Source organism: Anoplopoma fimbria, chromosome 11 (genome assembly GCF_027596085.1).
Source record: "Anoplopoma fimbria isolate UVic2021 breed Golden Eagle Sablefish chromosome 11, Afim_UVic_2022, whole genome shotgun sequence".
Lineage (NCBI taxonomy): Eukaryota > Metazoa > Chordata > Actinopteri > Perciformes > Anoplopomatidae > Anoplopoma > Anoplopoma fimbria.
The window spans coordinates 17459707-17487660 of record NC_072459.1 but is presented as its reverse complement, the minus strand read 5'-3'; the positions used below and the strand labels follow the sequence as shown (position 1 = coordinate 17487660).

The window sequence follows — 27954 nt, the reverse complement described above, 5'->3', positions numbered from 1 at the left end:
TGTTTCCTTTAACTGTTCTTGTTTGATGCTGTTGACCACCTACTGTGCACGTGCTGCACTGCTTTCATCATGTATCACTGTGAAACAGTAAGACACTGCAAGACAGGAGGCGTCATGTAGGATATATGGCATAGTTTTACTTTCACATTTTTTCATTACAGAGTAAATCTTAATTCTAACACAGGTATTGGACAGGTTCTTAACACCGATACATGAGGCTGCATTAGCTAGTTGATACTGCATACACACACACACACACACACAAAACACACACACTCACAGAATGACAAAATGACTACGTTTTCCACTACAAAGTTCAATGTCCTGTGATTGCCGTGCAGCCACAGAATGTAATGTGACCACGTATTAGAAATGTCTCTAGGCTTTTTTTCTTACCTGCTTACAGCCACATTCACATTCACTCGTATACACACACACACACACACACACACGCACTCACACACTGTGTCCCCTGTAGTTGTAATGGACAGCTGGGTGTCTTACATCCTGTCCTCTCTCACAACATCAGTGCTTGTGCACGAGAGGAAGCCCGGGAAGAATTAAAAAGCCGTGGATGCATGACTCTAAACATTTTAAGATTGCTGAACATAACTGTGTTCTCTTAACATTTGCTGTAGTGGTTGTGTACACATCAGATTTGTTTGCATTGGTCTTTTGAATAAATGCTTGGCTGGAGAAGCAGGATATATATGCAATGAAGCTCTTTTTTGGCGCTTCATTGCCTGGCTGCAGAACTTTAATCCTTCAGGTGGTTGCGGTGCGTATAGGATCGCTGAGTGTACAGAGTCACAGACGCTTCCCTAAGCTTTTTCAACGGCACGCACCTGGAACCATCTCCCAGGTCCAAGAGACAGACTCAAATGGGTATAAAAGTCTCTTCCCTGTACTACTACATAGTGTCCATTCCGGGCCATCCTTCTACTCGAGTGGCTTGGTTATGGGAATGTCTCAGAAAGCGATAAAGTAATACACTGGCATGTATTTACAGACACATCAATAACATAAACGAGCGTACTAGTTCTTTGAAATGAAAGGCTGCCCGTTAAAAGGCTGCCGGGGGAGGGATCAGGTCATTCAGGGGAAAGGTAATGGGAATCACGCTGGAGGGTCTCAAAGAGGGTCTCAACACCTTAAGTGCATTTTCACAGGGAATGCTTGACGGAAAGGAGTGGGCAGAAGCCGTGCAGATCAGAGTGCTGGACCGCCAGCTCTCACTTCATTAGTGGATCCCACCAGAGCCACAAGGAATCATGGATGCCTCATGTTTGTGTGTTTGTGTCTGTGTGTGTACGTATGTCTGTATCAGTGTATGTGTGCAATAAACAGCTTTACCCATTTGTATTCAAGGAAGGCTTAACCTATTCAAATGGTTTCTCTCTCTCTTCACACCAACACACAGACACACACAGCATCAGTACTACAGTCAGGATGGAGCAGAATGGGACCCTCAGCACAACCACGGGACACACACACACACACGCACACGCACGCACGCAGCCACGCAGGCTCCAGCTACACAGGTAAACACAACAAAAACAAGAATGTAGCATCATGTTAATAAACAAGTAGAAGATGAACTGGAATCAGAATCTGGGACAAGAATAATGACAATAATATTGCCGCTGCTGCTAGCAGTGGCTGCTTATTCCCTTATGTAGGTTACACCTTTTTTTAATCAAAGATTCTTTGTTGGAGGGAGGAGGAGGTGGGACACGAGGGCTCCAGGGAGAGGTCGCTGGTGGGGATGGTGGGAGTACTGGTTACGGTGGAAGTCGGGACTCTAGAACTGTTGGGCCAGCAGCTCGCAGAGACGCCTGGACACAGAGTCCTTGCTGCAGCGCAGAGTCAGACGGTACATCTGCGCACACACACACACACACACACAAAGTTAGGGAAGTCATTATTCACTCCAGGTAAAAAAAAAAATATGAAAAGGGTCTGTTTTTTTTGTTTGAGTTTGTTATTTTGCATTCTCCTAGCTAATAAACAAACTGACCTATGTCAATGAAGCATTATGTTCATTCAAAAAATAACCTCCAATTGGAAAGCTGTGAAAGGGCGTTTCTAACACAACATGTTTTTCAGTGGTGACAACAAATTAACTGTTGTTCCTGCAAGTCCAAATCCTTGAAACAACACAAGGAGCAATACATCAGAACCCTAAACCCGATGAGACCTGGCCTTGCTCTGGTTCCGGGTCAGGTCTCGGTTTAACAGCCACATTCAGGTTTGTGTAAAGGCACCAAACTGGTCTACATGTACGACTAGATTTCAGAATTGGAGCATCAACAAAGGGTTTCTGTAAATATAAACAGAAATATGATTGGAAAATCGATTAACAGCAGAATTATATATTTCCACATTCCAAACACCTCTGTCTGGTTAGCTGGCAAGTGTTTGATTAATTAGTAAGTTTAGTTTGAAGAGAAGCTACTGTATATGCTGCATATAAGGCTTTGAAATGTATTTATCATCTCCAATATTTAGCGACTAGTGGAACAATGAGGATAAATGCGATGCGAGTGTCTGGGGACAGAGGATGTCGTATGTGTTCAGATTGTAAAGCCCTCCGAGGCTTATTTGTGATTTTGGGCTTTACAAAATAAATTTGAATTGAATGATTTAGCAATTCCAAACACTTAGCAAAGATGTTTCAGTGAGCCTTGTGTTGTACCTGTGCCTGGCCGTTAGGCTCCAGTCTCAGCAGACAGCCAACCTGCTGGCCCTTGGTCTGGATCACTCCAGCACACACGTAGTTCTCTGGGTTTGGATCCACGTCGTCCAGCAGGGCCGTTCCTAGTCCCAGTAGCTAAGCACAAACATATCCCCATGCACATAGAATGAAGGAGACCATTATAGGATTAAAGTAACATCATAATATGAGAATAGACTTGAGGCAAAAGTTGTTTGGACTAAAAGTTATAAATATGGATTTTCAAACACTTTCAAAAAACTATCAAACTAAAGTACTACAACATCAGAGCCCAGAAAATGTTGTGTTAGTTTACTTTCAACATGGCTTATAACATTTAACATCCTTTCTCCTGATTGCATCACTAGGATGAACAGAAAGATATTATTTGTAACATTGTCGACTACAAACAAATCCCTGGTTGTAAGCAAGAGAGTGCTGTGGCATTACTACTGAGTACTAGGCACTGAACATAAATAAAGACGTACCTTAGCCTTAAGAACTTCAGTGTCCATGCTGTGGTTAGCCTTGAATATCTTTTGTGCTTCTTGTTGAGGCCTGAGGAAAGTTTACACAGGAGATTTCCGCTTTACCAGGGAACCGAATTGAACTGACGGAACACGCACGCACGCACATATGCACACACACTTACTGGCTTAGCTGTTTCCAGCGCTGGAAGAAGTCATGTGAGGTCATCTCAGTTGGCTGAAAGAACTTGTTGATGGTGACGGGCAGCTTGAGGCTCAGGTTCTGCAGAGCTCCACCGTATCTAGACATAACACATACACAGCTCAGTTCTACACATCTTTCTAGGTTTTAGTCTGACACACAGACAAGACAGCATAGCACATAGCACAGCAGCAGCATCGTTAAACACTACGGTCAAGTGACCCGCCGTTTGGGTTTCCATGCACGTGCTTTTGTGCTGTGATGGTACCTGTACATGGAGCGGCCAAAAAGGAGGAAAAAAAATATTTCTGACATTTTATTTACCACATAAACCTTCAGCAAATAAGTCCTAGTTTGATAGAACAGTTTACATAATAGGTTTGATTAGAAGTGCAATGCTAACTGACCATATACAATCGGAAGTAGTTTCACTGTACATTACTTTACAGGAATGTCGGTCTCATAAATTAAATAAATAAAAATGTTTTTCTCTAGGTTTGCTGAAAATCCTGTTCTGCATGACCCGGACTGTGACCATGTCAAATCTGTAGTAAGTAATTTCACTTTACAATTTTTGAGAAAATGAAAGGGGACGTTAGCTCAAATTATATTTTAACATTAATTATTTCCTCATATTTGAACGGTCGGGAAAAAAAATAGCTAATCAGTTCAAAAAGGTCCTCTTCAGGATGAACCCGACTTTGATCATATCAAATGTGAAGTAGCTTTACACACAACATTAATGTCCTCATGTCTGAACTCAAATTACAAAAGTCATTTTTTGCTCTAATGTAATTTAAAAAAAATGTAGAATGCATGTTGAAAGTATGGCTGCTTAGACTTTAGACGTTTAACAAGAAAATGGTTTTGTATAAAAATAGGTTTATTTTCCTTAAAGTAAGGCATTGAAAAAGTGTTGAAACATCAAAAAATGTTATAAGATACCAAGCCACCCATAGCTGCCTCATTTGAGAATCTATAGAGTGAAAGAAAACTGCAGATTTTTCAAGTGAATTCATCAAACTCTTTCTTGTTCAGTCTCAATCTGTAGTTTTTCACTGCTCAACATCAGGACTGGGGTTGGTTGTCGGAGCTTACCTGAACTTGATGTTGAGAAGCGGGGCTTCAGAGAAGTCAGTCAGACACTCTATGTTGAGGACCTGTTGGATCTGGGCTCCACCCTCTACCAGTGGTTCCACTGGCTTGGTCTGAACATTGAGCTGTGGCTGGTTGTCAAGGGCCATCAAGACAACAGATTACACAGCGTAACAATAATTAGTGTTCGAAAATATGCAGCATGTTCTTTCTAGTGTTTTCTGAAACTGATGATTTGAATTGTAGATCCTTCTAGTTTAAGGTTCTATGTGTAACTCTCCACATGTTGTTTTTTTATTGCCAATGGGTGAAAGTGATCTTAACACGACTTGAGAAAATGAGACCAAACTTTCTCGGTTGCCTATGGACAGATTTCTTTGTAAAGGACTCGGGACATTTTTCCAGGAAAAGCCAAAGGATGTGACGTTTATGTGCCTTAACTCTTTCAGCTCCCAACAATAACTGAACAAAAGGATATGAGACTGCAGCTCCCCAGGACAGTTGACTGTGGTGGTGAAGCTGGCAAACTGCACCGACGTCTTGTTCCCGTAGAATAAGTACATTCTCCCTGAAAGAGATAAGGGCATTCTGTTTATAACATGGCTTGGGGTTTATGGAGTACTCAGAGTAAAAAGTAATAGGATCAAATATTCCAAAAGTTGTAAAGAAAGCAATATAATAAAGCCTTGGAGGACGGAAGTGGTTGAACCAGGTTAAAGACTAACTGCCCGTCAGGGAAGTTCTAGTAAAGAAACACAAACGCAAGAAGGCCGGGATCATGGCATTGGTCAACACTACACCTGGCATTTTATTGTTTGGAGAATTTTGAAAGGGTTGTTGCACAAAAGAAATAAATATCTAAGAGCAGAGGAGAAATCCCTGAGCACATGTTTCACGAGCACACAGAAGCAGCTTCAGATTGTAAAGAGATGAAAAATGGAGGTCTCCAAAATGGAGTTGGAGACCTCATCGGGGATTCCTCCTGGTGAAAGAGTCAGTGTTAAAACAACGACGACTCAAAGACTCCCCATAACAAAACAGCAGGTTGTGTAGTGTGAACAGTACAGCGTAGAGTGTGAACTGCGCTTAACTCATGCCAATTAAACCTGCCGGGCAGTGCTTGCTTCTCTGTGAAGACAACTCACCTAGATTCTGACGATACTCTGACTTGATGCCAATCTGTAGCAGCTGATTCTCAAACAGAACCCCGTTATTCTTGCACACAAACCTGTAGGATGAAGGCATTTAAAGGGTTAATCAGAACAAGCTAAATAGTCTTTGCTCTAGCCTTAACAGGTCTTTGTTGCTACATTTATAGCTACTTGTTGCATTCAGAACTCTCTTTATTCCACAGCATTATAAATAATTATACATAAAAAAAAAAGGTAAGTGGCCCCAGCCCAAAAGCTAAAATGTTTGACATTTTGTCAATTGTCATAAAAAAGTAGCTAAACGGCTATTAGTTAAAACTTAAACCAGGAAGTTGGCCTCAGTTATTACTTGTAGCCAATCGACAGCAGGAAGTTCCAGTTAAACAACCAATGACCTCTGTGCTGCTGTCTTCTATTGAGCTAATGACCCAGTTATGCTATTACTATGGATGCTCTGATCAGCTGATAGTAACATTTGACTTATTTCCAAATACAGTGCTAGAGTCCAACTAGAAAAACAGCATGGTTAACAGATGAGGAAAAGTGGTAGATTTTGCAGTCTCTATTAAAACTTTCCTTTAAAACAGGAACCCATCGCCCAAACTCAAACTACAGAGAAAAACCTTACTTGTTAAGAAGTTCGTCTGCCTCAGACAGAAGAGGAGCAGGATCCTCAGAGGGAGGAGCAGAGCTGAGAGACCCCAGGACAGCGCATGGATGAAGAGACAGCCCACAGGACAGAGGAGGGATGGATACAGACAGGCAAAAGGACAAATGGGGGATGAATGGATAGAGCAGAAATGAGGTGAAAAAGCCATCCATTCAACACAGGATACAAGGACAGCATGACAGAGATTGGTTTAGAGAAACATGAGAGAAGGAGAAAGAAGGATAAAAGGATAAATGCAGAGGTGGTTAGTTAAAGCAGTTTGTACAAAATTGATATCATTACACAATGAAAAGTATCTGCTGGGTAGTTATACTGTATAATAAATACTCATCCAGTGCAGTCAGAATGTGTTTAGACTATTGATATTGTTTTGGTGCTCTGCTCAAGTACACTGAATAACAAATTAAACAAAAGCTAGAGCTGTTATTTGACAGCGTTTGTATCCAGACTGAGTGAAGACATCATAGTCCTACTGAACATTACAAAATCGGGGCTACAACATACAACACGGGCCACAATTCATACAGTTTGCATGCAGGAAGGATTTGAACAACCTTACAAGACATTTTGGCTGAAAGTCAATGCTTTTACCCCAGTCACTGGTTCATTTGAAATCTGATGTGCTTGAATCCAGAGCTTAAACAACCGAAAATTATTCACTGTCCAAATGTGTACAGACTGCACTCTATTTCAGACACTGTTCACATGTTAGAAAGCACATACGTAGTCTACACAAAAAGCTTGATGCCATGAACACTGTTGGTGAAAATAATTGGTTGTTTGTGTGCACAGCATAAGTCCTACTTTAGCTGCAGTACATAACTGAGACTTTGTTTGGGGTTTTAAGTTCACTAACAATCTAAATATATATATATATATATATATATATATATATATTTAGATTGTTGTACACCAATTAAGATTTGTCAGGAGCTCTTTAAATAACGTCATCTCATTGCACCCTCTTCTTCTGCAGAGGTTTATTGGTCTCCTTATAGAAAATGAGCTGTCGATGCATTTCAGTCCTAATATTCACATAACAGTAGAGGGCAAAAACACATTAATTAGCATTATCTTTTGCACTGCATTTAGATGAAAACCTGTCTAGTGACTCTGGAAATGTTTGCATGGTAGTGTTAATAATAATATGGCTAAGCCCTCTTGTGGCAGCCGAGCCTTAGTGCATTCTCCTACTTAAAGTGGCCCTATTATGCTTTTCCACTTTTCCCCTCTCCTTTAGTGTGTTATATATATTTTTTAATTTTTACATGTAAAAGGTCCGTAGAGTGTAAAACCTGAAGTCCACTCCTAAAAGGAGTTACCCTCCCCCTCAGAAGCTCCTGAGCTGCCTGAAACGGCTCCTTGAATTCTCTCCTTCACGTCCGTAACATTATGACCTCATAATGTTACAGAAGTGACGTAAAACTGCTTCCGGCTAGTTTGGCCCTCAAACAACAAAAGAGAGAGACGCAGCTGAAGCTCCGGAGGAAGAGTTTTTTGAAATGTGAATTGTGATCAATAACAGAGTGGGCTAGCTGACCAATCAGAGCAGACTTTGTTTTCTGGAGGGAGAAGCAAGCACTACAACGGAGCATTTCAGAGAGAGGGTGAGAAGAGGTGCTGCAGGACAGCCAGGATGAGAAAAACAAGGAGGATTATGAGCATTAACGCATGTAAACATGTTGTAACTGTAACTTGAGATAAAAATATGCACCCGGAAAATAGCCCGTTTAAGGCTTTCTGATAATTTGGTCATACCCATGGAGCGCATTGTTTAAAGTCAAAAGACAATTGGCTACCTGTTCAACATGCGGTAAGTTGCATCAATACTTTCAGTGCCCTTTATTGGATATTACAATTAAAACCTATTTCTCAGAGAAACAAACTCTACAGCTAATCCATATTGTGGCTCTTTTGTTCAGTTTGCCTTTTCTAATGCTCACACTAATAACGTAGCATCATTTACATTGTAATTGTTTCTGGCTTTTGTCCTCGCTCCCCAAATAGAGAGGGAGGGAAGAAGGGACGGGGAGAGAGTGAAGAGGATATCTAGCGCTCTGGTAGTGCAGAATATTTACGTGAGTTCTCCGATTAATAAATGTGTTCTTTGATTTTCAAACAATAGCCTTTTGTTCTTGTTATTCAGTCTTTCAAGATCAAGATGCTGCTCCAATGGTCCCACAAATTTGAATAGAGCAACTGACATGGTTTATTTATTCACGCACAATAAGGAGATTGATGAAAAGCACGGGAGTTATTTTCACATTTTAATCAATTGTATTATCAACAGGCTGATACCTATACCAATATAGAATTTATAACAAATTCATTCTAAGTCAAATCTGAGATTCAGCAAGAGCCTTTGTTGCATAACTATATTTTCCATCACTGTGACAATTTGACTGTAAACTTGGCAGTATGAATCAGGCTCCTTAGATGGTATTATGGACTGTTTAGGGGGACCCCATCTAGTATCCCTAATAAGTTGAGCTTTTATTTTCCCCACACATCTGTCTCTTCTGTTTTCCCACAACAGGCCTCTGCGTCTCATGGCTAGGTATGCACTTATAATGCAGGCAGGATAGATTGTGTTGCAAATACACATCAACCATACCATAATACAATGATATTCCATTCATCTAAATGATATGGTTTCAGTTCTAAAAATCTTGAAAGGCATCAACTATGTGTAGAGCAAGTCAGGTGCTTTTATATAAACCAAAATGGCTCATGTGCATCAAGCTACCCATTCAGCAGGGTGAATGTTACCAACGACATATTCATTGAAAGATTAAAAGCCTGTCAGAAAAACATGTGTCATATTTGCATTGTTCTAGCTATAGCTGTAGTTTACTAGTGGGCCCTTACTCCGAATCACCAGAGCCCTCCACCAATAGGGAATCAGAGGTCTCGGTGGTCTGTTCCAGATCTCTGTCAATGTCCAATCATGGTTGAGGACAGGAGACGGACACACAGACAGACAGACAGACACACACACACACACACACCCCCACACACACACACACACACACACACACACACACACCCACACAGGGAAATGAAGAGAAGGGAAGGAGAGAAAAAGACGAAAGACAGTCACATACACAGCAAGATTAAAAGGAACAGACAAATGTAGCGGACCTGCCAACCATGAAGAAAAGTTTACACCATTTCCTGATTTCATGGTCCCCCCTTCAGACGGCTGTGGAACTGGACAGCCTGTGCCGACCCAACACACACTGCCCTGCTGTGTCTTCCTCCGTTACTTTGATTCAGCACAGCAGCTGAAGCCGAACCCACTCCACTGCACACACATACCTTTCCTCCTAACTAGGCTCACATCACACTTCTTGTCTTCTACACTCTAAAGAAAAGACTGAGATTCCACAGCTGTCTTCTTACCTTCCTGAATAGAGATTTACAAGGTGGTCACCATGATCTCTTTATTCTAACAAAAACGGACCAGTCCGTCACAGTGGAGCACAAGCAGAACCAAATGATTCCCTGACGTACCAGTGAGTAGATAGCCACCTTAGAATACACTACATGTAGTCCGGAAATTTGGGCGCTATTGAAAGGAAGGCATAGTGAACATGGAAAGAGGAGTAAGAGTTTTAAAGGAATTCCTAATGATGGTTATAGTAGATTGTTAAGCCATGCTATAGCATTACCTACCAAGGGACTAATTGACAGCTATCTCATGCACAGCACTGTTAATCTAACAGGCAGTCTGGATGTTACCTCACACACATTATGGCAACTGGATTTGTTTGGCCTCACTGTATGGCTTTCTGTTAATATATTGCCTTGCATCCTGTGTTTGCTTTTTTGTGTTAAAGCACTTTGTAAACTCTGTTTTTAAAAAGGTGCCACATAAATGAAGTTATCATCATAAATAACTACGACAACATACTTCTGAGCATCAACCTGACCTTTCAAACACCAACCTAAATACTGACATAAACAATGAGTCTAAAACCAGACTGCTTCTTGCAAGCAGTGCTACAGAAAAACAACAAAGTGCAAAGAGAGGAGGGAGGGACAGATTCAGGTTTTTTGAACAACAATCATATTTTGAAAAAAAGCTATTTCAGCATACAGTATCTGACTATGAATGTCTTCAGGTTGACAGGTCCATATAAGACAAAGATAGAGCAAAGAAAGACAGAGCCAACAGAGCAACAGCCAGCACAGACACATTACAACTAGTTGCATAGTAGTCTAACGGCGCAAGCACACCACAAACATCACAACTATTTACAATAACAGATTAAGACATGAAACAACAGTATATGACAGAAATCACTCATTCATCTCCATTAGGGTCCAAGACCAGTTTAGCCCAATCCAGTATGAGAGCCATTTTTGAATGGTCAGTGTCTTTCCTTCTTATTTTGCTGTTTTCGGGACCTTTCTGGGCGTAAACAAAAAGCATTTGGACCCCACGTTGGGGTGTAATCCCGAGCCAATAAGCAGAGTGTCCAGCCGTTGTCATTCCCAGGTCAAACACGCCGCTTTCTTATGCTCACTGGCCTACAGAAGCTCAAGGTATGTGTCACTCTTTAGCATCTGATACAAACCTGGCAGTCTCTCTGCTGTGTTCTGCTGTATGGGACACAGTAAGTCACCGAGCACAGACATCCCACAGCAGGATGAAGCTAGCCTTGTGCTGCATTCGTTCAAAATCCATCACCTCCCCTCAGGTTTGTGATGCGTGGATGCATTGATGAGTGCTTTAGAATGTTACCTCAATAAAACAATTACAAAAATACTGTTTTATTCATCTGGTCTCTCTCTCTCTGTCTCCCTCTCCCTCCCTCCCCTGCTGGTATTCGTTCAGTACAGCTGGCTCTACCGTGTAACAGAATCAGATACATATTCAATCGATATGTTGATAAATAGTAGTATGGGATCAGACTTGGTACTGTTAAAACACTCGGGTCAAGATCATTTCTACAGTTCTGCTGTCTCAAGCAGACACAGTATCTTCCCTTTGGCACAAAGACACTATTATAATCATCATCATCATACTGGACTTAGGCTCATGGTGGATTCTACATCTGCATATCAAGAGATGACTTTTCACCTTAGGAAGCCGTCGTCGTTCACAGCAGCAGAGGGTGCGGCTGGCCCTGCCTCAGAGAACACATCCACCAATAGGCTGCCAGCGCTGGTTGGAGCAGCACCAACGGGAGCTGCTGAACGAATCCCTAGGAGGTCTGCGGATGGTGACGGGGTGGACTGGAAAACAAAGAAAACTTGCCTTATGGCCATGAAAATGTCTCTTCATGAAAATATTTTTGGTACAGTTGCTGGTATACATAAAGGCAGCTCGAAGAAACCAAGAAATAGTGTTTATTTGGGAATAAACCCTCCACAAAGTCTGCTTACAGCGTTGGAGGCAGACATGGCTGATGTGTCTGGCCCCCGGTCGCCGCCTCCATTCAACTCCCCACCCTCTCTTTTGCTGTCTTCCAGCTCCGGCACAGACACAGCACCGGGCCCTTTCTTCTTCTTCAGCTTGGCCAAGATTGACGACTCCCTCTCTGGGAAGGGAGGCATCTCCTCCAGGACAGTGGCCTGAGGGAACAGAGGGGACGATCATGCTGTGGGTTTGGACTGAAAGGAGCTGCCGACACTAAATGTGACACTGTCCGCCAGTGCACTTGCTAATGCTCTAGACCTTTGCACAGTTGTAAACGAAAACAATCCAAATGTGTCCCAGTTCATTTTCTGTTGCGGAGTATGTGAATTACATTAGCTGACAGGAAACAGGAAGTAAACTGGACCTACGCTGTTGCTAGCTGCCTAGCAATGCAATTCATTCTGTTGAAAAACAAACTGTCTATTGTCTCATTATTACTGGAGCTGAGCTGAGTCATCATCATTATTAATAGGGTCATGAGAACTAACCAGAACATCAGTGCTAGCGATGGAAGAAAGCTTCAGATACTCGACAGCACGCTGCTGGAGCTCCACATCAGAGTTGCGGATCTGGCTGTCGCAGCGCAGCACCTCTTGGATGGTGGCCTTGGTCTCTGGGAACAGGTTAATGAACTTGATGTAGGCTGACAGCAGCAGGGCGCGAGTCGGCACAGAACACAGATGGAACTTGGAGTGGAGAAGATTGAACTGGACCAGGGGGCTGGATGAAAGGAAGGCAAAGTTACTTTTTTATCATTTCAACAGTCAACTTAGAGCCCAGGCAGTTAAAAAAAACAAAACATACCTGGAGCGTGGGTCACCAGCAATGAGGTTACCAAACTCTCCCAGAATGTAGCCTCCAACCTTTACCATGTTCTCATGGCAGGCAGGGGCCTGCAGGGCCTGGAAGAGACAATGCATCAACTTACTGTTTTCTAATTACAACACAACAGTGCTAAAAGACAAACGTATTCTACCCTTATTCCTCAAAAATGCATTGCTCGAGTTTAATAAATGCCACAATGAGCAACAATTCTTCAACCAAGGTACGAGCACGACACCGGTGAATTTTTCTGTAACACCTTAAATTTGCCCTGAGTTTCTTCAATGAGTTAATGAGCTTGTGAACAAGGTAAGATAACATTCTTCTTATTCGACCAACTCTATGTTGTTCTACTTTTAAGAGCTAACTCCTGTTGGTTATGACATTTACACAGCAGTTTCATTATGAAATCTGTAATTATGGCGATTTCACAGGAGGTTTTAATCCTGTTTTGCCATTGTGTCCAATTGATCAAGTAGTTTGTTCATACAAACTCAATTATAACTTTCAAAGAAATAGCCAGTGTAACTCAATTAACTAATCAAACCAAAAGTGAATACACTCAACACACTGTCTGAAACATCCAATTCTGGAAAAATGAACCCCCGTCAAGGGGTGAAAAGCCATGGTTAACCCTAAAGCTACCTCGCTAACCCCAAATCCTTCTTCCTAGTACAGACGCCTGGTGGATGACAGCTGTTGTGCAAATTATGTTTAAAGAGTATCAATGGAGGAGACAAACAGGAAATAAAACCTAATTTCAAACTTACTAAAGTGTCAAACCAACCCTCAAACCTTTTATCGGCCAAAAAAGTGCCTTAAATCGGCAGTGTGGAAGCATTTGGAATATAGAAACGGACTAGGGAGTCCTGTGAATTATTTACACATTTCAACCATCATAATGTGAGTAGAAGTTACTGCAGATCAGCCTAGATTAATTAAAAATATGCCATCTGGATATCGGCTCTAGTCACACTCTAGTGCGTTCAAGCTCCATTCAGTAAAAAAAAAAAAAATATCGTGTATAAAGTATTGCATTATGTAGTTGTACCTCAAAGACCGTCTTGGCGGCGTAGCCCTGCACATCGTCCCGGTTGATGACTATCTGAATGACGCGATACCACACCTCTTCGCTGACGTAGTCTCCAGCAATGCGGATGAGGTTAAGAATGGTATCCACATACCAGGAGTAATCCACAGCATACTTCTCTGCAAGTATGGCCACTTTCAGCACCTGAATGAGGAAAGGCACAACAAATCACAGCTCCATCGGTTGGTATGTCCTTTTGTGTGAAATAAATCAGATTTGATCATTTTGTGAGACACTTAAGTAAAGTTAATGGTTTGGTCAGAATTAATATGTTTTCTAAACATTTCTGGACTCTTTTTTTGATGCTGATGTATTCAATATACAGCTGGTGGAAACAAACCACCGTCACCAATTCTCACTTGACATCTAGAGAGGAATAGAATGGAAAAAAAGAATATAAGATCGCAAAATCTTGCTTGGCCCACTCTCACCCACCATCTCCTCTCTGATGGAGTAGTCTGCTGTCTCAAGGTAGCTGAGCATCTCGGCGACGATCTGCTTGGCATTGCTGCGATCACACATGGCGTACAGCAGATCAGCTGCCCTCTGCCGGACACTCACATCCCTCTCAGTCTGTAGAGACACAGAGAGATAAACAGTGACAAAATGGAAGAAGCAATTGTGAGTGTGCATTGTGCTGTTTTTCTGATCTGACACCCAAGTTATTCTGCATCCTTCTATAAATATAGCCACAAATAAACAAACAAACGTTTAGAAAAAAAATAAAAATAAACCTTGCTCTGGGGGTAAAAAAAAAATACTGTAGCATTTTTGCTGCTTAACATTCATGTTCTGTCTGAAAGTATTCATGACCAAAACATCAAAAATGTATTGATTGAAAAACACCCCTAGTGTGTTGCCTTAAGGAATCAACTTTTTTGGTCTTTTTATTTACTCACATAGGACACTCTGTCCACACCGAACCCATTAAATATGCACTTCTGTTACGTCATATTCAGAAACAATGCACGCATAAGCTGTGCACTCCAGATCAGACTGGAGAATAAGGCTAACCACTTGGAAGATTTGTAAGTAGTAGTCTACTATCTATTTTACTATGTTTGTAGGAAACGTCTCCCTCCAGCCAGCTGCCACCTTATTTAGGTTTTTGTGGTGCAATGATGAGATATCCTACACGTAAGACATCACTTCAACTTCACAAATGAGCCGTTCCTCATCTATTGAGGCGTTTACAACACAAGCCACAGGAATAAATAGAAACAGGGCGTCGGACAATACACAGATGTGTTTTAACATATAGGCTACAGAGATCTCTGGGGTTCTAACATATTTGCTATGCTAAGAATTATATCTGATGCCATGGGTTGGGCCAATCAACAAGCCTGAAAGGCTTATCTCTGTTTTACTGCCGGGTTTGCTGTTTGTGTGGCTTTGGTCATTGGAAAAATTAGTCAGGATATGAAAATGCACCTGCTGGTATCCTGATTAATACTTTTTCGAGGAAACAAAGCTCTGTTGTACAAATTACATTTCCTCTTGATGTTTTATTTGTGAACCACCAACCTTAAATCCTTTAATTAGGAATAATCCTTTGAAATGTGCAATCTGGTTTTAAAAGTGGTCTTTAAAGTTCTACCTGCCCCTATGCTGCATGTGTCCAGAACAATACATGCAAACACACCGGCAGCTGGGGACTCTACAGCTAGAGGTAAATGATGGATTTAACCCTTGCATTGGGTTTACGTTGCAGCTGGGCTGTTTGGTAAGCATTTCACCTTACAACCCCTGCATGCAGGGCAATATTGTTGTCATTTAACAGCTAATATCAGTTAACAAGGGTCAGCTGTCAGTCAGAAAAACTGTTTTTCTAAATTAGCATCCCAGCTATGGTGTATTGTTGTGAAGTGTAAATGTACAGGTATGTAGACTGGTAAAAGACACACTGCCAAGTTTTTGAAGTGTGGGACACCACCTTGAGGGCGTTGATGACAGTCTCGATGTGTGTCTTGACAGCTTCGTGGGAAAACTCAGAGCTGGCCAGAGTACACATGCTCTCCAGAGCTAGGTAGCGCAGGTTAGTCTCTCTGTGCTGCAGGAACTGACCCAGCTGATTACAGGCTCGCACCAGCAGGTTTGGCTCACTGTGGAACAGAAATCAAGACTCACTTCAGTGGTAGACGGGTAAAAACCTCCGTCATCAGATTGTGCAGGCCACCGTTAGAACTAAGCAAGAAAAGCTGAAGTTTGATTTCACACAAAAATCATTTTAAAACGGTAAAAGAAAATTCTAGAAAATGTATTTAGAAGGGATAGTCATACTCATTTAATGCAATAATCAAAGTGGAAACATGCATTTGAAAACCCACCATAACAAACCAGCAATATTTCAGTTCCATTAACCTCAATCCTAATTTAAAAAAAAAAAAAAAAAAAAAAAAAGTCTACAATAGCTGTCTCTCTTTTCTTTATTTTAAATGCCAATTTTTTCTGACTTCAGACACATATGTGGCCCATCATAATACAAAGTCTTCTTTAAATATTTGAATACCTTCTGCTCAGAATACTCACCTGTCATAGTGGATTATCAGTGAGATAGCCTCAAACAAGATAGCATTTTTGGCATTGGAATGCTGCACCTTCTTGGACTTGGGTGGCTCCTGGGCCTTATTGAGGATGGTCTCCAGACACTCTACCAGACGGCCCTTGACAGCACCATCTTCTGGTGGAGGGTAGCACTGCAGCAGGCGCAGCAGCTTGCAAGAGAGCCACGGTGCTGGGACAAAGTAGTAGGTGTAATCCTGTAAATCAGTGGAGGCCGACGACACAATCTGGAGAGACAACAGAATTTTTTCTTAGTACTTGTTATGGCCAGTCTAAACTGAACCCATGCAAGACACTGCTAACCTGTCTCGGCAAAGTGCAGCTTCCTATATGAAGGAAGCCCAGAAACACAAAAAAGTATGCAAATGTTTTGCATACTTTGCATTGCTGCTGCAATGCATGCTGTCAGTGTAAAGTGAGACAATCTAAACACCTAAAAGAAAATCTATTTTGTGATACTATGACAACAAATGACTTAGAGTGGTCCATTCAGAATTTGGTGAAGAAAATGCACAGACCGAAAAGAACAGTGTGAAGAATAACTAGATTCTTCATAATGTCCACAGTCATTTTTCAAAGTTCTCTTAACTGTTCATGACACGCATGCACACGTACATGTAAATGAACACAAACACAAACTCACCCTGCTTAGTCGGGAAACGGCCAGGGAAACACAGGTCTTAAACTCATCTGGATTCTTCTGGCTCAGACAGGTGATCAGAGAGATCGCTGCCGTCACCACACCCTAAACCAAAGCACACACTGGTTTTATTACAAGTTTTAAACTTTTAACACGTAACAAATATGTTAGCTAATCAACGTCATTCTTTATGATATAAATCATCTCTTTAACAACTCAATTTAAGACGCAAACACAAACAGGGACACCGAGGCTGCATCATGAAACTACATTCTTGGTGTGAAGGGGTCTGAAATGAGTGCTCACCATGTGTTGGTCATTGAGTAGGTGCACCACGCGTGACGTCCACTCACCCATCAGCACCAAGTCAGGAGAAGTCTTATAGAGCCGCAGCAGACACAGGGCAGCTGACTGTTTCACGCTGTCCATAGTATCACTGTGGCGCATCACATTCACATTACCAGCAGCCAAGTGAAGTCACAGTGATGTAAAGCGACATGATAGAAAACTGTCTTTGATCATCACTTACAGCAAGACATGAGAAAGAAATACAGGACAACTGAGGATGGTTTCTAGTAATTTGACTTCCTTGAGCCACTAAAGAAGTCACACTCACCCAGCAACCAGGATGCGAGGGATCTCACTGGCGAAGGCCTCGGCCATCTCACGGCTTCCCACGTTCGCGATGCAGTGAAGCGCCAGACACATGAAGGTGGGGTTGCGGCTGGACAGGTCATTCTTGATGGCGTTGTTGATCAGACGTATCAGCTCACTGTTGCTGTTTACCAGCACTGAGATGAACAGGTAGCCCTGGAGTAACAGTGAACAAGAGGGCAACGACACCAATGAGAACAGTGGAGACATCAAAACCCCATAGCAGGAAATAGAAATAGTGTTCAGCAGCTGAGCAATATCATATTGTTCATGATAATACCTGTACGCAATCAGAGTCCGGTTTATTATGCCTCCTAGATAAAGACTAAAGTGGTCTGATAGAACAGTCCTACATGAAGGGTATAATGTTCAGATGTTGATGGAACTGTTTTAGAGAGGTGTTGACTCAAAATGGTAGCTGTAGTCGTGCTGCTGTTGAACTGAACTGGCTTTCAGACAGAATTTCTTATACAAATATAGTTAACCTTCACTGATATTAATGGAGTAGACTAACCCCACCCAGCCCCAGCAAATACCACATCTACCCCCCCAAAAACTACAGTTCCTTCATCATGAGCCTGACTGGAACACTGTGCAGTGTGTAATTTCACATTAACCAGTAGGTGGCACCAAAACAGTAATTTAGTATTAAAATCGGTTGTTGAGGTTAAATCTGTCAAGTCAGAGCTTTGGTATGACAGTACAGATGTTCAACAGACAGTAATTCAGTTACAGCACTTTTCCTAAAAGATGGCTTGTATTTGTTATATTGACATTATTGTTTCAAATATTCAGTCTAATCCAAATAATAATAAATGGGATGGAGAAAATATTAGAAATACTGTTAAATATAACACACAATTTAACAGCAGCAGAAACTGCACTAAAAAAACACTGCACTATGAAATACGAAAGTTGCGGATTTGGTATAGATAAGCTCGCAGAGATGGAAGGGCTTGAATATTTAAATGGACGCAGGATTTATTCACAAGTTATTCATAGCTTAAACATATAATGTAAACCTAGTCCAATACAGTCCAATACAGGCTTTTAGTTTAATAATCTACACTCATTATCAATTTTTATAAAAAAAATAATGGCCATAGTAAGCGAATCCATTTAGAAATTATGGGCATTTTTGTTATAGGCCACTCTCTCTGCAACACCCTTTGTCAACCACACACCTTCCCACCAACACACTTGACAAAATTACATCCAAATTACAGCCTCCTAGGGTAAAAACTGTGGCTGCCAAAGGGTGGGGAGAGTGTTGTGGTCCAACTGACCAAGTGAGCTCGAAAGCAGCTGGTAGCAGCTAAAAAAGACAAGACATAAGTTCTTTATCATCGAGCTTTGTGGAATATGTGATGGGATGGATTCCACTGGACCTTTGCATCTGCCAGTACAGCCCTATTTACTATCTGATGAATTGTTTGCCTTAAAATAAGTCAATCATTTTTACTGGGTCAATATATGTATACAACCACAGGGTCAGGCATTAGAAAAGCATTAGAACACATTTGGTCCATGGCTGCTATCATAAGACAGTGTCCCCTTACTTGTCTTAGGAATAGTTCTGTTGTCTTTGTTGGTACAGCACTCAACTCTACAAATAGAGATCCTGACTCGACATTATTCAGCTTACTCAACATTTCCTGTTCCTGAGAAAGTGGTCCACTGCATAGAATCAGGAAATAGTCACAGGGGTGGAGGTATTTGTTCTGCTTTAACATTTAGGACGGGAAAAAAAATCATGTATGCATCTTTGAAATGGGATTCCAAGGGACACATTCATTTGGTATTATACTTAAAGAGGTACTGCACACTTAAACATGTTTAAGTTTCATTTTCATGCTTAGCTTCCAGTATCAGGTCCCATTCTGTGCTCATGTGCTCAATACAACTACATCCGATACAACTACAGAAACGTGCCCTCCTGGCTTTTCTATTTTCAATATTTCTTTTCACTGTTAGCACAGTTAAAGGATTCATTAACATCCCCACAGCAAACTATGCTCCGTTAGTGTCAGAAAAACACAAAGTAAAATATTAAAATTTCAGTAAGAGAATCATGTTGAAAATTCGATTTGTTACAGTCAGAAAGTAAAGGAACATCTGATGAAAAATGTTTTCAAAGTTATCGGTAGAACTGTAATGATATTATTAAGTACCCATATCCGTACTCAATATCAGCAAGTACTCAAATGTAGGTACTCTTACTTGGTCTGAAAAAGGTGGTATTGGTGCGTCCCTAATATTTATAAAGATCTGCATTCATGGGTTGAAAATGGCTCAACATGCCAATTACTATATACATCAGCCATCGATTATGAAAGTTTGTAAAACTTCCTATCTGTCGACCTCTAATGTGTTTTTAATAAGTGTTCAGAGTCGAGTGATAGTATTTGTTTCTTTCAATTCTATGCAGAAAAGTACCGTCATTTTAGGTTAAAGCTGAGGAATTAGATTTTTTGTTTAAATCGGATGCAGAAAACACAGATTTATTTTTAAAAAGCGGTAGTTGTAGAGTGATTGGATCTACATCTAGATTAGGTTAAGTAAATAAGTAAGTGGTGAGATAAAGTTATGGGAAGTTATTTAATAAATCTGGATCTTTATCATCTAGTCCAACACCCTTACTAACACTAAACTAATTAATACTACTCTGAACTTCAACTGGTGATATTTTCTTATAGTCATGTTGCTGTGGCTGGGTAGCATATTGCCAATGCTGCCAATATAGGTCAGGAGACAGCTCGTCTCTCTCACCTCCTGCTTTTAGGAGCTACTTCAGCAGCTCAGGCCTCCAATATGGCTTGCTTACAAACTCTATTTCTCAGGTAGAAGAAGCAAGAGCCTGCCTGAAAGACTCCTGATTCGCTCAGTACCTACTGCTAGCCCAAAGCTGACAAGTTTAGCATCAACGGCTACAGCAAAGCCTGATTGCTAACCTTAAGAGCAATAGAGACAAAGCGAGTTAGTGCTGAGCAATTAACTCAAATAAAACAAAAAGGACTAGAGTAACCAGCTTTCCTCAAATCTATATTTATAAAGTTATAAAATGCACTAAAATCTGAATCCAGAGTTATTTTCCTTCCTCTGTTCATGTGAATGAGCCAGAGAAAGTGGCTGGATGGAAGGTGGTGTTAAAGGAAACGCTGGCGCCCTTGCTCTATAGACTACATAACGTGAAAGATCCCCAAATGATCCGAGTATTTTCATCTGAATTCTATACTCGGATGTCAAACTTTATTTAACTTCTCTTTATACATTGAGGCCACCACCGATTGAATTGCGAGCTAACAAAGGAATCCCTTTTCCCCCCATGGACTGGGTAACACATCACACAATGTATTCTGATTGAACACATATTTTAAGACAAAATACAAGTGGCTGAGGTGCTATTGGACATCATTGATTGAGCCATCTTTGTGGTTTTCCTCTATCAGACGTTTTGTTTCGTAGGCAATGCCCCCTTAAGTCTTTGTCGCTCTCGCATACAAATGCATGTGAACAGCAGATTAATTATACAGTTCAACTATCATAGTGTGAAATCAGTTTTTACTGCCAATCGTTATCAACCAATATTCAGTCAAATATGCGATCAGGAGGTGTGTATTACTGCTTTCTAGTACCATATCCCTGATAATGCTACATTGTGAACAACAAATTCGTACTGAAATTGACAGGAGCAGAGCTAGTAACGTCGGCCGTACAGGTGCTAACAACAAACAAACGGAGGTTCCATTTAGCTTCATTTATGATGCGTTCAGGCTCTGCTTCAGTAAAAATGAGCTACTGGGAAGGCAAATGATAACGTCATCGTGATGTGTTTAAATGCAGTCTTGTAAAATGAAGTTTTTGGTGAGAAACCTGAATAAATACAGTTGGTGGAAGAAAATGTTTCCACAGCAATATAAAGTAGATATTAGAAAGCATTATTTTCAGTAACTGAGAAATCATCTTTTATATTTTCTGATAATGACATCTGGGTCTCCCACATCATCATGATTAATGCCATGCTTAAAACAATTTGTGCTTGCATTTACACGGAGCCTAAAAATCAGTTGTGACCTAAAACCCAGTTGGGGTTAGGTAGTCAAGTGTTGTAGGTATATAAAATAAAAAAACACACACACTGTCTACCAGCTGAAAGCTAAAGCAGCATGATACTTTGAGTATGTGGGCAATGACACACAGGTCAATGATCTCTTATTCTGTCAACTTTGAGTCAACAAACTTGGATCTGGTGTGGTTCAAAATCGCAAGAGAACAGTGTTTGATATGTTATATGATAACACAGTTTAGCTCTCGATACTTTAAGTACCAGCTGAACCAAAACCTGTCAAGTACCAACATTTTGGCAACGAATCATGGTCAGATTCCTCAGCATGAAATCTCCTACTTGTTAAAGTAATGGCTTTCTAGCTAATGTCTATAATAAGGCAAATTACTTGCTTGGTTTCGTAACTTCAGTATCGAAATGAATTGTTGGGCTATGTAAACAGACCAAACAGCTGATCTTATTTGCTACATCATGATATTCGACATTCACATTTCCATCTCCTATTTGTTGCCTGAACTCTCAATGGACAAAAAGTACAAACATCAAGTAACTGGTAAACCTTTTAGTGATACTGTGGACGTTCATCCAGCTCTCCCCTTTGAAAAGCTGAAATGGAAACATGGATTTGTGTTTGGTTGCATATAAATTATAGAAAATAAATCTGAGCCCCCTTCTACATTAACATTATTCTTTAACATTCTTGAGCCACGTTCTTAACATTTACTAGGCCTACACAACAGTTTTAGAATAAGCAGAACCAATAGGTTAATTTGAAGCGGGCTTATAATAGAGACAATTCCCTCTGTTTAACAAGTATATTTGGTCATATTTTAATATGCAGCTTCTTTGTTTTCTGATCTGGATTGGATATTAAACCCTTCAGGTGACTGAAGGGAATATGGGGACTTCAATACTACGTCTTTTTACAGAGAACTTTGACTTCTGGACGTTAAAAAACAGCCTGCAACTGCCTTCTTTCCACTGAATGGTTCAACGCCCACTCACTTTTGGTACCGGAATGTCCTTTTCACTATTTGATTTTCAACTGCTAATAACACATCAACAATGCAGACAGGATTCTCAGCTAATTGCCATAGCGTAGCATGAACAACAGAATGCTGAGTGCCAATTGGTGACAAACCTTAAGCAAGTCCAAAAATTGTAAGCATCCTTTAGAATTGCTACTAAATATTATATTTTTCCCTTTCGAAGGGTGACGCCCCCAGGTGATTTTAATGTTATTTTAAATTCTTATTTAATGTTAAACTTAGTTGCTACCAACCAAGAAAGTTGGTAGCACCAGAACTACCAGTGGAAAAGTGAATTAGGACTGTTGAATCTTACTGTGCTATTGCACCTTTCTGTTGATGTGTAGACTATAGGTTTTACTCTGTAATGTTTGGTTTTGTTTTATTTTGAATCAATGTTCGTTCTACATCTGTCAACATCTGTCATAATTGTAACCAAACTACAAGGACATGACAAATTCAATTCAGAGGTCTAGTGGAATGTCTGACCTAAACTGGTGACTTGAGTAAACTTGAGATTCTGTTTTAAGTACAGCCACACAAAGCTCATCAATCAGTCAATGCTGTAAACACACACAAAACAATCAGTATAAGACTTACGATCTGTTTCTCTGTGTACTTGTTGGAGCTCAGCAGGTTGACTGCCTCCATGTGTCCAAAGTCAATATCATGTCCGAGCAGGAAGATGAAGAGCAGCTTGCAGACATATTTCTTCTTGCTGTAGCCATCGAGAGCCTTGTCCCCTTTAAACTTGGAGCGAATGTTGGCCAACTCTTTGTTGATCCGTTTGATCTCCGCTTCCTTGCTCTTACCTGACAGGGGAAAGGAAGTAGTACCATGTCAGCATTTAAAAACATAGACACGATGGACTCTATATTTTTGAGTTCAACAATCGAAAAGGAAACCATCTGGAAACCAAGTGTTCAGGGTGAGAACCTCTTTCATCATCTAAAGATGGCCTTATCTGTCTTCGGAAACATTAATCTGCACTAGGGATGTCAACAATTATCCATTAATGGGTTAACCAACAAGCAGAAAAAATATTTTGGACCTGTTATGCAGGTCGGTCTAACAGTTAATTTACAGTCTATAGCCTGGATGGACTACGCATTAATATAATTATATCATACTGGTTATTTATAATTCAATTTGTTCATATATAAACCAATTGAGTTGTTCATACAAGATGTACTGTGGAAAGCTCAGCGGCACAGGGCCCGCAGAGCGGCTGTGTGCAGGTGTGTGTCCGGCTGTGTCGCTCTCAGGGCGAATTAAAGAGCAGAAGAGACAGCAGATGAATGATTAGATAGATAGATAGATAGATAGATAGATAGATAGATAGATAGATAGATAGATAGATAGATAGATAGATAGATAGATAGATAGATAGATATTCCTTTATTGATCCCTATGGGGGACATTCGGGTGTTGCCCTAGCTCAAGTACATTATTGTAAACGTTTCAATTTGGAAAGAATAGGACATCTGATCTCTCTTCTGATCAGCCTTCTGAAACTGTTCCACTATTGGTGGCCAATACATAAATAAATATAATGCATAAAAAGCAATTATTTAGTAATGAATGTATTTTGTGCAGTATTACACAGCTATGACATAAATCATGAAAAAGTTGAATTTCTTTGATAATTTCTTTGACAAACAATGGAATCTATATATCCAACATTGTTTCAGGTGCCCATAAGTGTTACCAATGCTTGAAAAAAAAAAATGGAGGCTATACGTGCCATTATCAAACTATTTACAATTTTATAACCTCTACTTACAGCCTCTCCTGTCCTCAATGATAAGTGTTCAACAGCCTGCAGTTCGGTCGAAGGTTCACTGAATTTTTGTCATGTGACTTTTGGTCTCAGGTGAATCAACTATGGCCTCCTAGTTGTGCTGAGGAGCCCGGAATTTAATGTTTTTGGTTACTTCAAACGGTTTCTTTTGAGCGATATTTGAAAAATGTCCTGATGAAATATCTAAGGTTAGTTTCGGTTACTTTTTCTGATGAAAGCGTTCGACACACATGTGTTCAAGGACCGTTCGGGAGATGAAATGATAAATCGGTCAATTATGACAGTTTTTTCTGCTTCTGGCTAGCATAAAAACTGTAGTTTTGGCAACTGTTTAAAGAAAGAATGCTTTTCCATCCCACTGCCATTACCAAAGCATTTATCAGTAATAAAGTTAAGCCTGAAAAAATATGAATGTGTTGTGTTGCATGTTGATTAAGTGGAGCTCCTAAAGTTTTTGCTAAATTTTCTTTAGGGAGCATCAGTGCTGCTAGCACAAAAAATAAACAGTCAACATGAAGCGTTACACAATGAACTGCCGTTTGGCTGCATGGAGCCAGTGCAGACAGCTGCAGAAATGAGGGCCGTGTTTTGCTTGCCACCTGCTGATTAATGGAAAGGGGATTTGCACCAAAGTTAGCGACAACTTTGGCATACACTTTTCTGCCAGGCCTAACAACTTTGGTTAGTTGGTGGTTGAATATTTAGATCCAGCTCACATATCGCCCAGCCTTAATTGGAGGATATACGAGTCAGAATACATGACTTTGTATTAATGTTTCTACAACATTGAAACTATCACTTTTCAATACAATACTTGGAAAAGTAGGGGTAATCAATACCACTTTCAGTCCAAAGATGGGCACACAATTGAGGGCTAATCATTAATGTTTCAAAAAGAAAAACAGAACTGCTGGCTTATTAACTGAACTTTCTCACACACATGTATCAGGCCTTACAGCTTTAAGAGAGTATTGCTAAACATCATATAGCTTCCAAATCTCCAGTAATAGCTAGTCTCAATCCAACTGGAAAAAGAAATAAACAAATACCTTGTTTACAAAATGACACTAAAGTCACATGAAACATCATTGTTTAAAATACTGTAATAGCCAAAGAGATACAAAGCTTGAAATGTGAAAGTACCAGTTTGTATTTCAGTAACTACTCCAAAACAGAACTTTTAGAATCAACAACTTCAGCGAAGCCAACTGTCTTATGCTGCGTTAAATAATTACTGGGTGCACTGTTGAGCAAAAGCTGTTGTCATTGTTGGAGGTATTATGATCGGTAGCTACAGTAAAACAAATTACAAAGTAAAGTAAAAATGTTATAGATAGCACATGTAGCGAGTTCCACTTTGGATCTGATTACAGGTTGGCAAAAAAACTGTCAAAAACCTTTCCTAAACAAAGTCCAACAAACGCCTATAAAGTCTTTCATTTCTCCTCACTGTTTTGTGTAGGATGGGTGACATTATATCATATACTGAGAATAAATGAATTTGTCAACAGTTAAAGATTTTGGCATACTGTCCCATCTTACCCTTTCTCTGGGTGTGTTTTATCATAGTGGGAAATGTGGCAGTACCCGGGTATTTAATAAAATGGATTAGCCATTCAACATTTTGAGACCAGCCTTTATTTGTATGTGCTGGCCATGTCGCTAGACATGATTTGATTTTGAATTATTAATGTAAGAATTTATTATACAGTGAGATCACAATATAAAACACATACGGTGATGAGATCAACTGATGGAATTGCATAAATTTCAGTAGTTGGAACATCTCATCATCAATCATTTAGTTTATCAACCTAATTGCTCTAAACCTCCATCTACAGCAACTAGTTCTGGCCAATGTAGTTGGAACCAATATTAAAAGGGAACATCTATGCAATGCATTGCAAATATATGCAAAAATATTACAAACAGCTTATCCACTTTCTACAGTACCAGTCAAAAGTTTAGACACACCTTCTCATTCAATGGTTTTTCTTTATTTTTATTTTTATTTATTTTTTCTCTACATTGTAGATTAATATTGAAGACATCCAAACTATGAAGGAACACATATGGAATTATGTGGTAAACAAACAAATGCTCAACAAACCAGAATATGTTTTATATTTTACATTCTTCAAAGTAGTTGAATGAGAAGGTGTGTCCAAACTTTTGACTGGTACTGTATATTTAACCAATTATACATTTCATTATTTCTTATTCATTGTACTCGTTTGTGGATTACGGCAGGACCTTCAGTCTAAACAGGGGTCAGCTGGGGCTCTGCTGCCTTTATTCTCCTCTCAGTCAGTTACTATTATATGGAATGTCATGCTGTCAGCATTAAATAAAGGACACAGACACCGATCTCAGCTGTGAAATAAACCTCCGTTTCCAGATTGCATTAGACATCCGGGTTTCTAATATCCTACAGATGTTTATGGTTTCAATTCAACCAAAGCGACAAAAAAAAAAAGGCCTCGTTTTTCTGCTTCCAAGCATCAGAAACCTTGTTTCCGTTGCAGCCAGTGTTGGTTCAATTGTCATGTTACAGGAAACATCTGCGTATGCATTGCTACATACATGAGTAGTTAGCGGCTGGTAACAAAATATTAGGCAACTACAGGCGTTACCGGCTCTGTGCCCGACATGTCATTCCATTACAGCATGGAGTGAAGTCAAATGATACCGTGAGCATAAAAAAAAAAGGACACAAGTCAGGAACTAGAATGAAACAAAAATGTCACTTACAGTTTCTTATGTCCGAAATGAAAACGGCTAATCCGCGCATTCCATCGCCTTTCGACACAGCCGGCATCTTCGCAGGCTTCGGTCCTCAGTCCGGCCTTAACGTTACCCGTGAAAATGGACTGACGTCGGTCCGCTCTTACACTGGACTGGAGTGGAGTGGAAGATGGCCAACTTGACGTTTAGTAGTAACGCTAGCCAACTACTTCGTAGGCTCCGAGTCGCTCGCTAACGGTACAGCTTTTATAAAGGACTGCTACCCTACCAGACTCACTGTGTGTTTGCGGCTCGCTAGCTTAGATAGCACTTACTAGATTAGCTGGATGGCGGGGTGGATCAACCAGCAGCAGGATAAGTTAACGTGATCCCTGTTAACTGGCTCGTTTCCGCTGGCTAAGACAAGCTAACGTTATTTCATTCAATCCTTATCTAACGTTAGCTAATATCAGAGGCGACGCGCGGAACACCTAGCGTAAAAAATGACCTCGATTTAAAACCACCGACTATTTGGATGTCTCTCAGGTGAAGTCAGTCAGATGTACTGGTGGAAATAGTGTCCCGAGGAAAATAACGTTAAGTTACTTCGAGTCAAGCACCGTAGAGCTAGCTTAACAGCTAGCTAGCTGGCTAGCAATATCATTCAAAGACTGGAATACATCTCCGGTTGACCGGAAGAAAGTAGACAGTATTAACAGCCAACCAGCGATGTGGTATTGTAGCCCTGCTCTCGTTGCCACGCTCGTTATTTGGTAAATAAAAGGTTCTGTATAATTGATGTCCGTTCCAATTCTCCAGCCTCCACTCCGCGGATGGATAAGGC

The 27954-nt window shown here is 40.5% G+C and overlaps 1 protein-coding gene across 3 annotated transcripts; it reads right to left on the bottom strand.

Moving 5' to 3' along the window:
- Window positions 1–115: 115 nt before the first annotated feature.
- ap2a1 (adaptor related protein complex 2 subunit alpha 1) lies at window positions 116–27954 on the bottom strand. 3 transcript variants are annotated; one of them, XM_054607573.1, is made up of 21 exons: window positions 27138–27954; window positions 23186–23397; window positions 17454–17647; window positions 17144–17273; window positions 16841–16942; window positions 16165–16424; window positions 15569–15737; window positions 14071–14208; window positions 13597–13779; window positions 12528–12625; window positions 12212–12443; window positions 11690–11878; window positions 11385–11539; window positions 6257–6319; window positions 5623–5705; window positions 4956–5045; window positions 4481–4604; window positions 3366–3482; window positions 3202–3271; window positions 2696–2830; window positions 116–1879 (listed from the first exon to the last, which is right to left on the bottom strand). In XM_054607573.1, exons 1-21 carry the CDS (start codon window positions 27202–27204, stop codon window positions 1802–1804), a joined length of 2889 nt encoding a protein of 962 aa, XP_054463548.1. In that variant the 5' UTR covers window positions 27205–27954; the 3' UTR covers window positions 116–1801. The 3 variants fall into 3 exon arrangements, with proteins under 3 accessions (XP_054463548.1, XP_054463550.1, XP_054463547.1); XM_054607575.1 differs by lacking the exon at window positions 6257–6319 and adding an exon at window position 4919 and having other exon boundaries at window positions 4481–4608; window positions 4961–5045; XM_054607572.1 differs by lacking the exons at window positions 116–1879; window positions 2696–2830; window positions 3202–3271; ... (1 more) ...; window positions 4481–4604; window positions 6257–6319 and having other exon boundaries at window positions 4663–5045.

What these genes read in the sequence shown, in the direction of transcription:
- ap2a1 (XM_054607573.1), bottom strand. Translation starts at nt 27,204, where the DNA reads ATGCCGGCTGTGTCGAAAGGCGATGGAATGCGCGGATTAGCCGTTTTC. An exon ending in CATTTCGGACATAAGAAACT is followed by an intron (nt 23,398 to 27,137) that starts GTAAGTGACATT and finishes TTCCCCTGTCAG; the next exon opens with GTAAGAGCAAGGAAGCGGAG. An exon ending in ACTCCATCAGAGAGGAGATG is followed by an intron (nt 13,780 to 14,070) that starts GTGGGTGAGAGT and finishes TTCCTCATTCAG; the next exon opens with GTGCTGAAAGTGGCCATACT.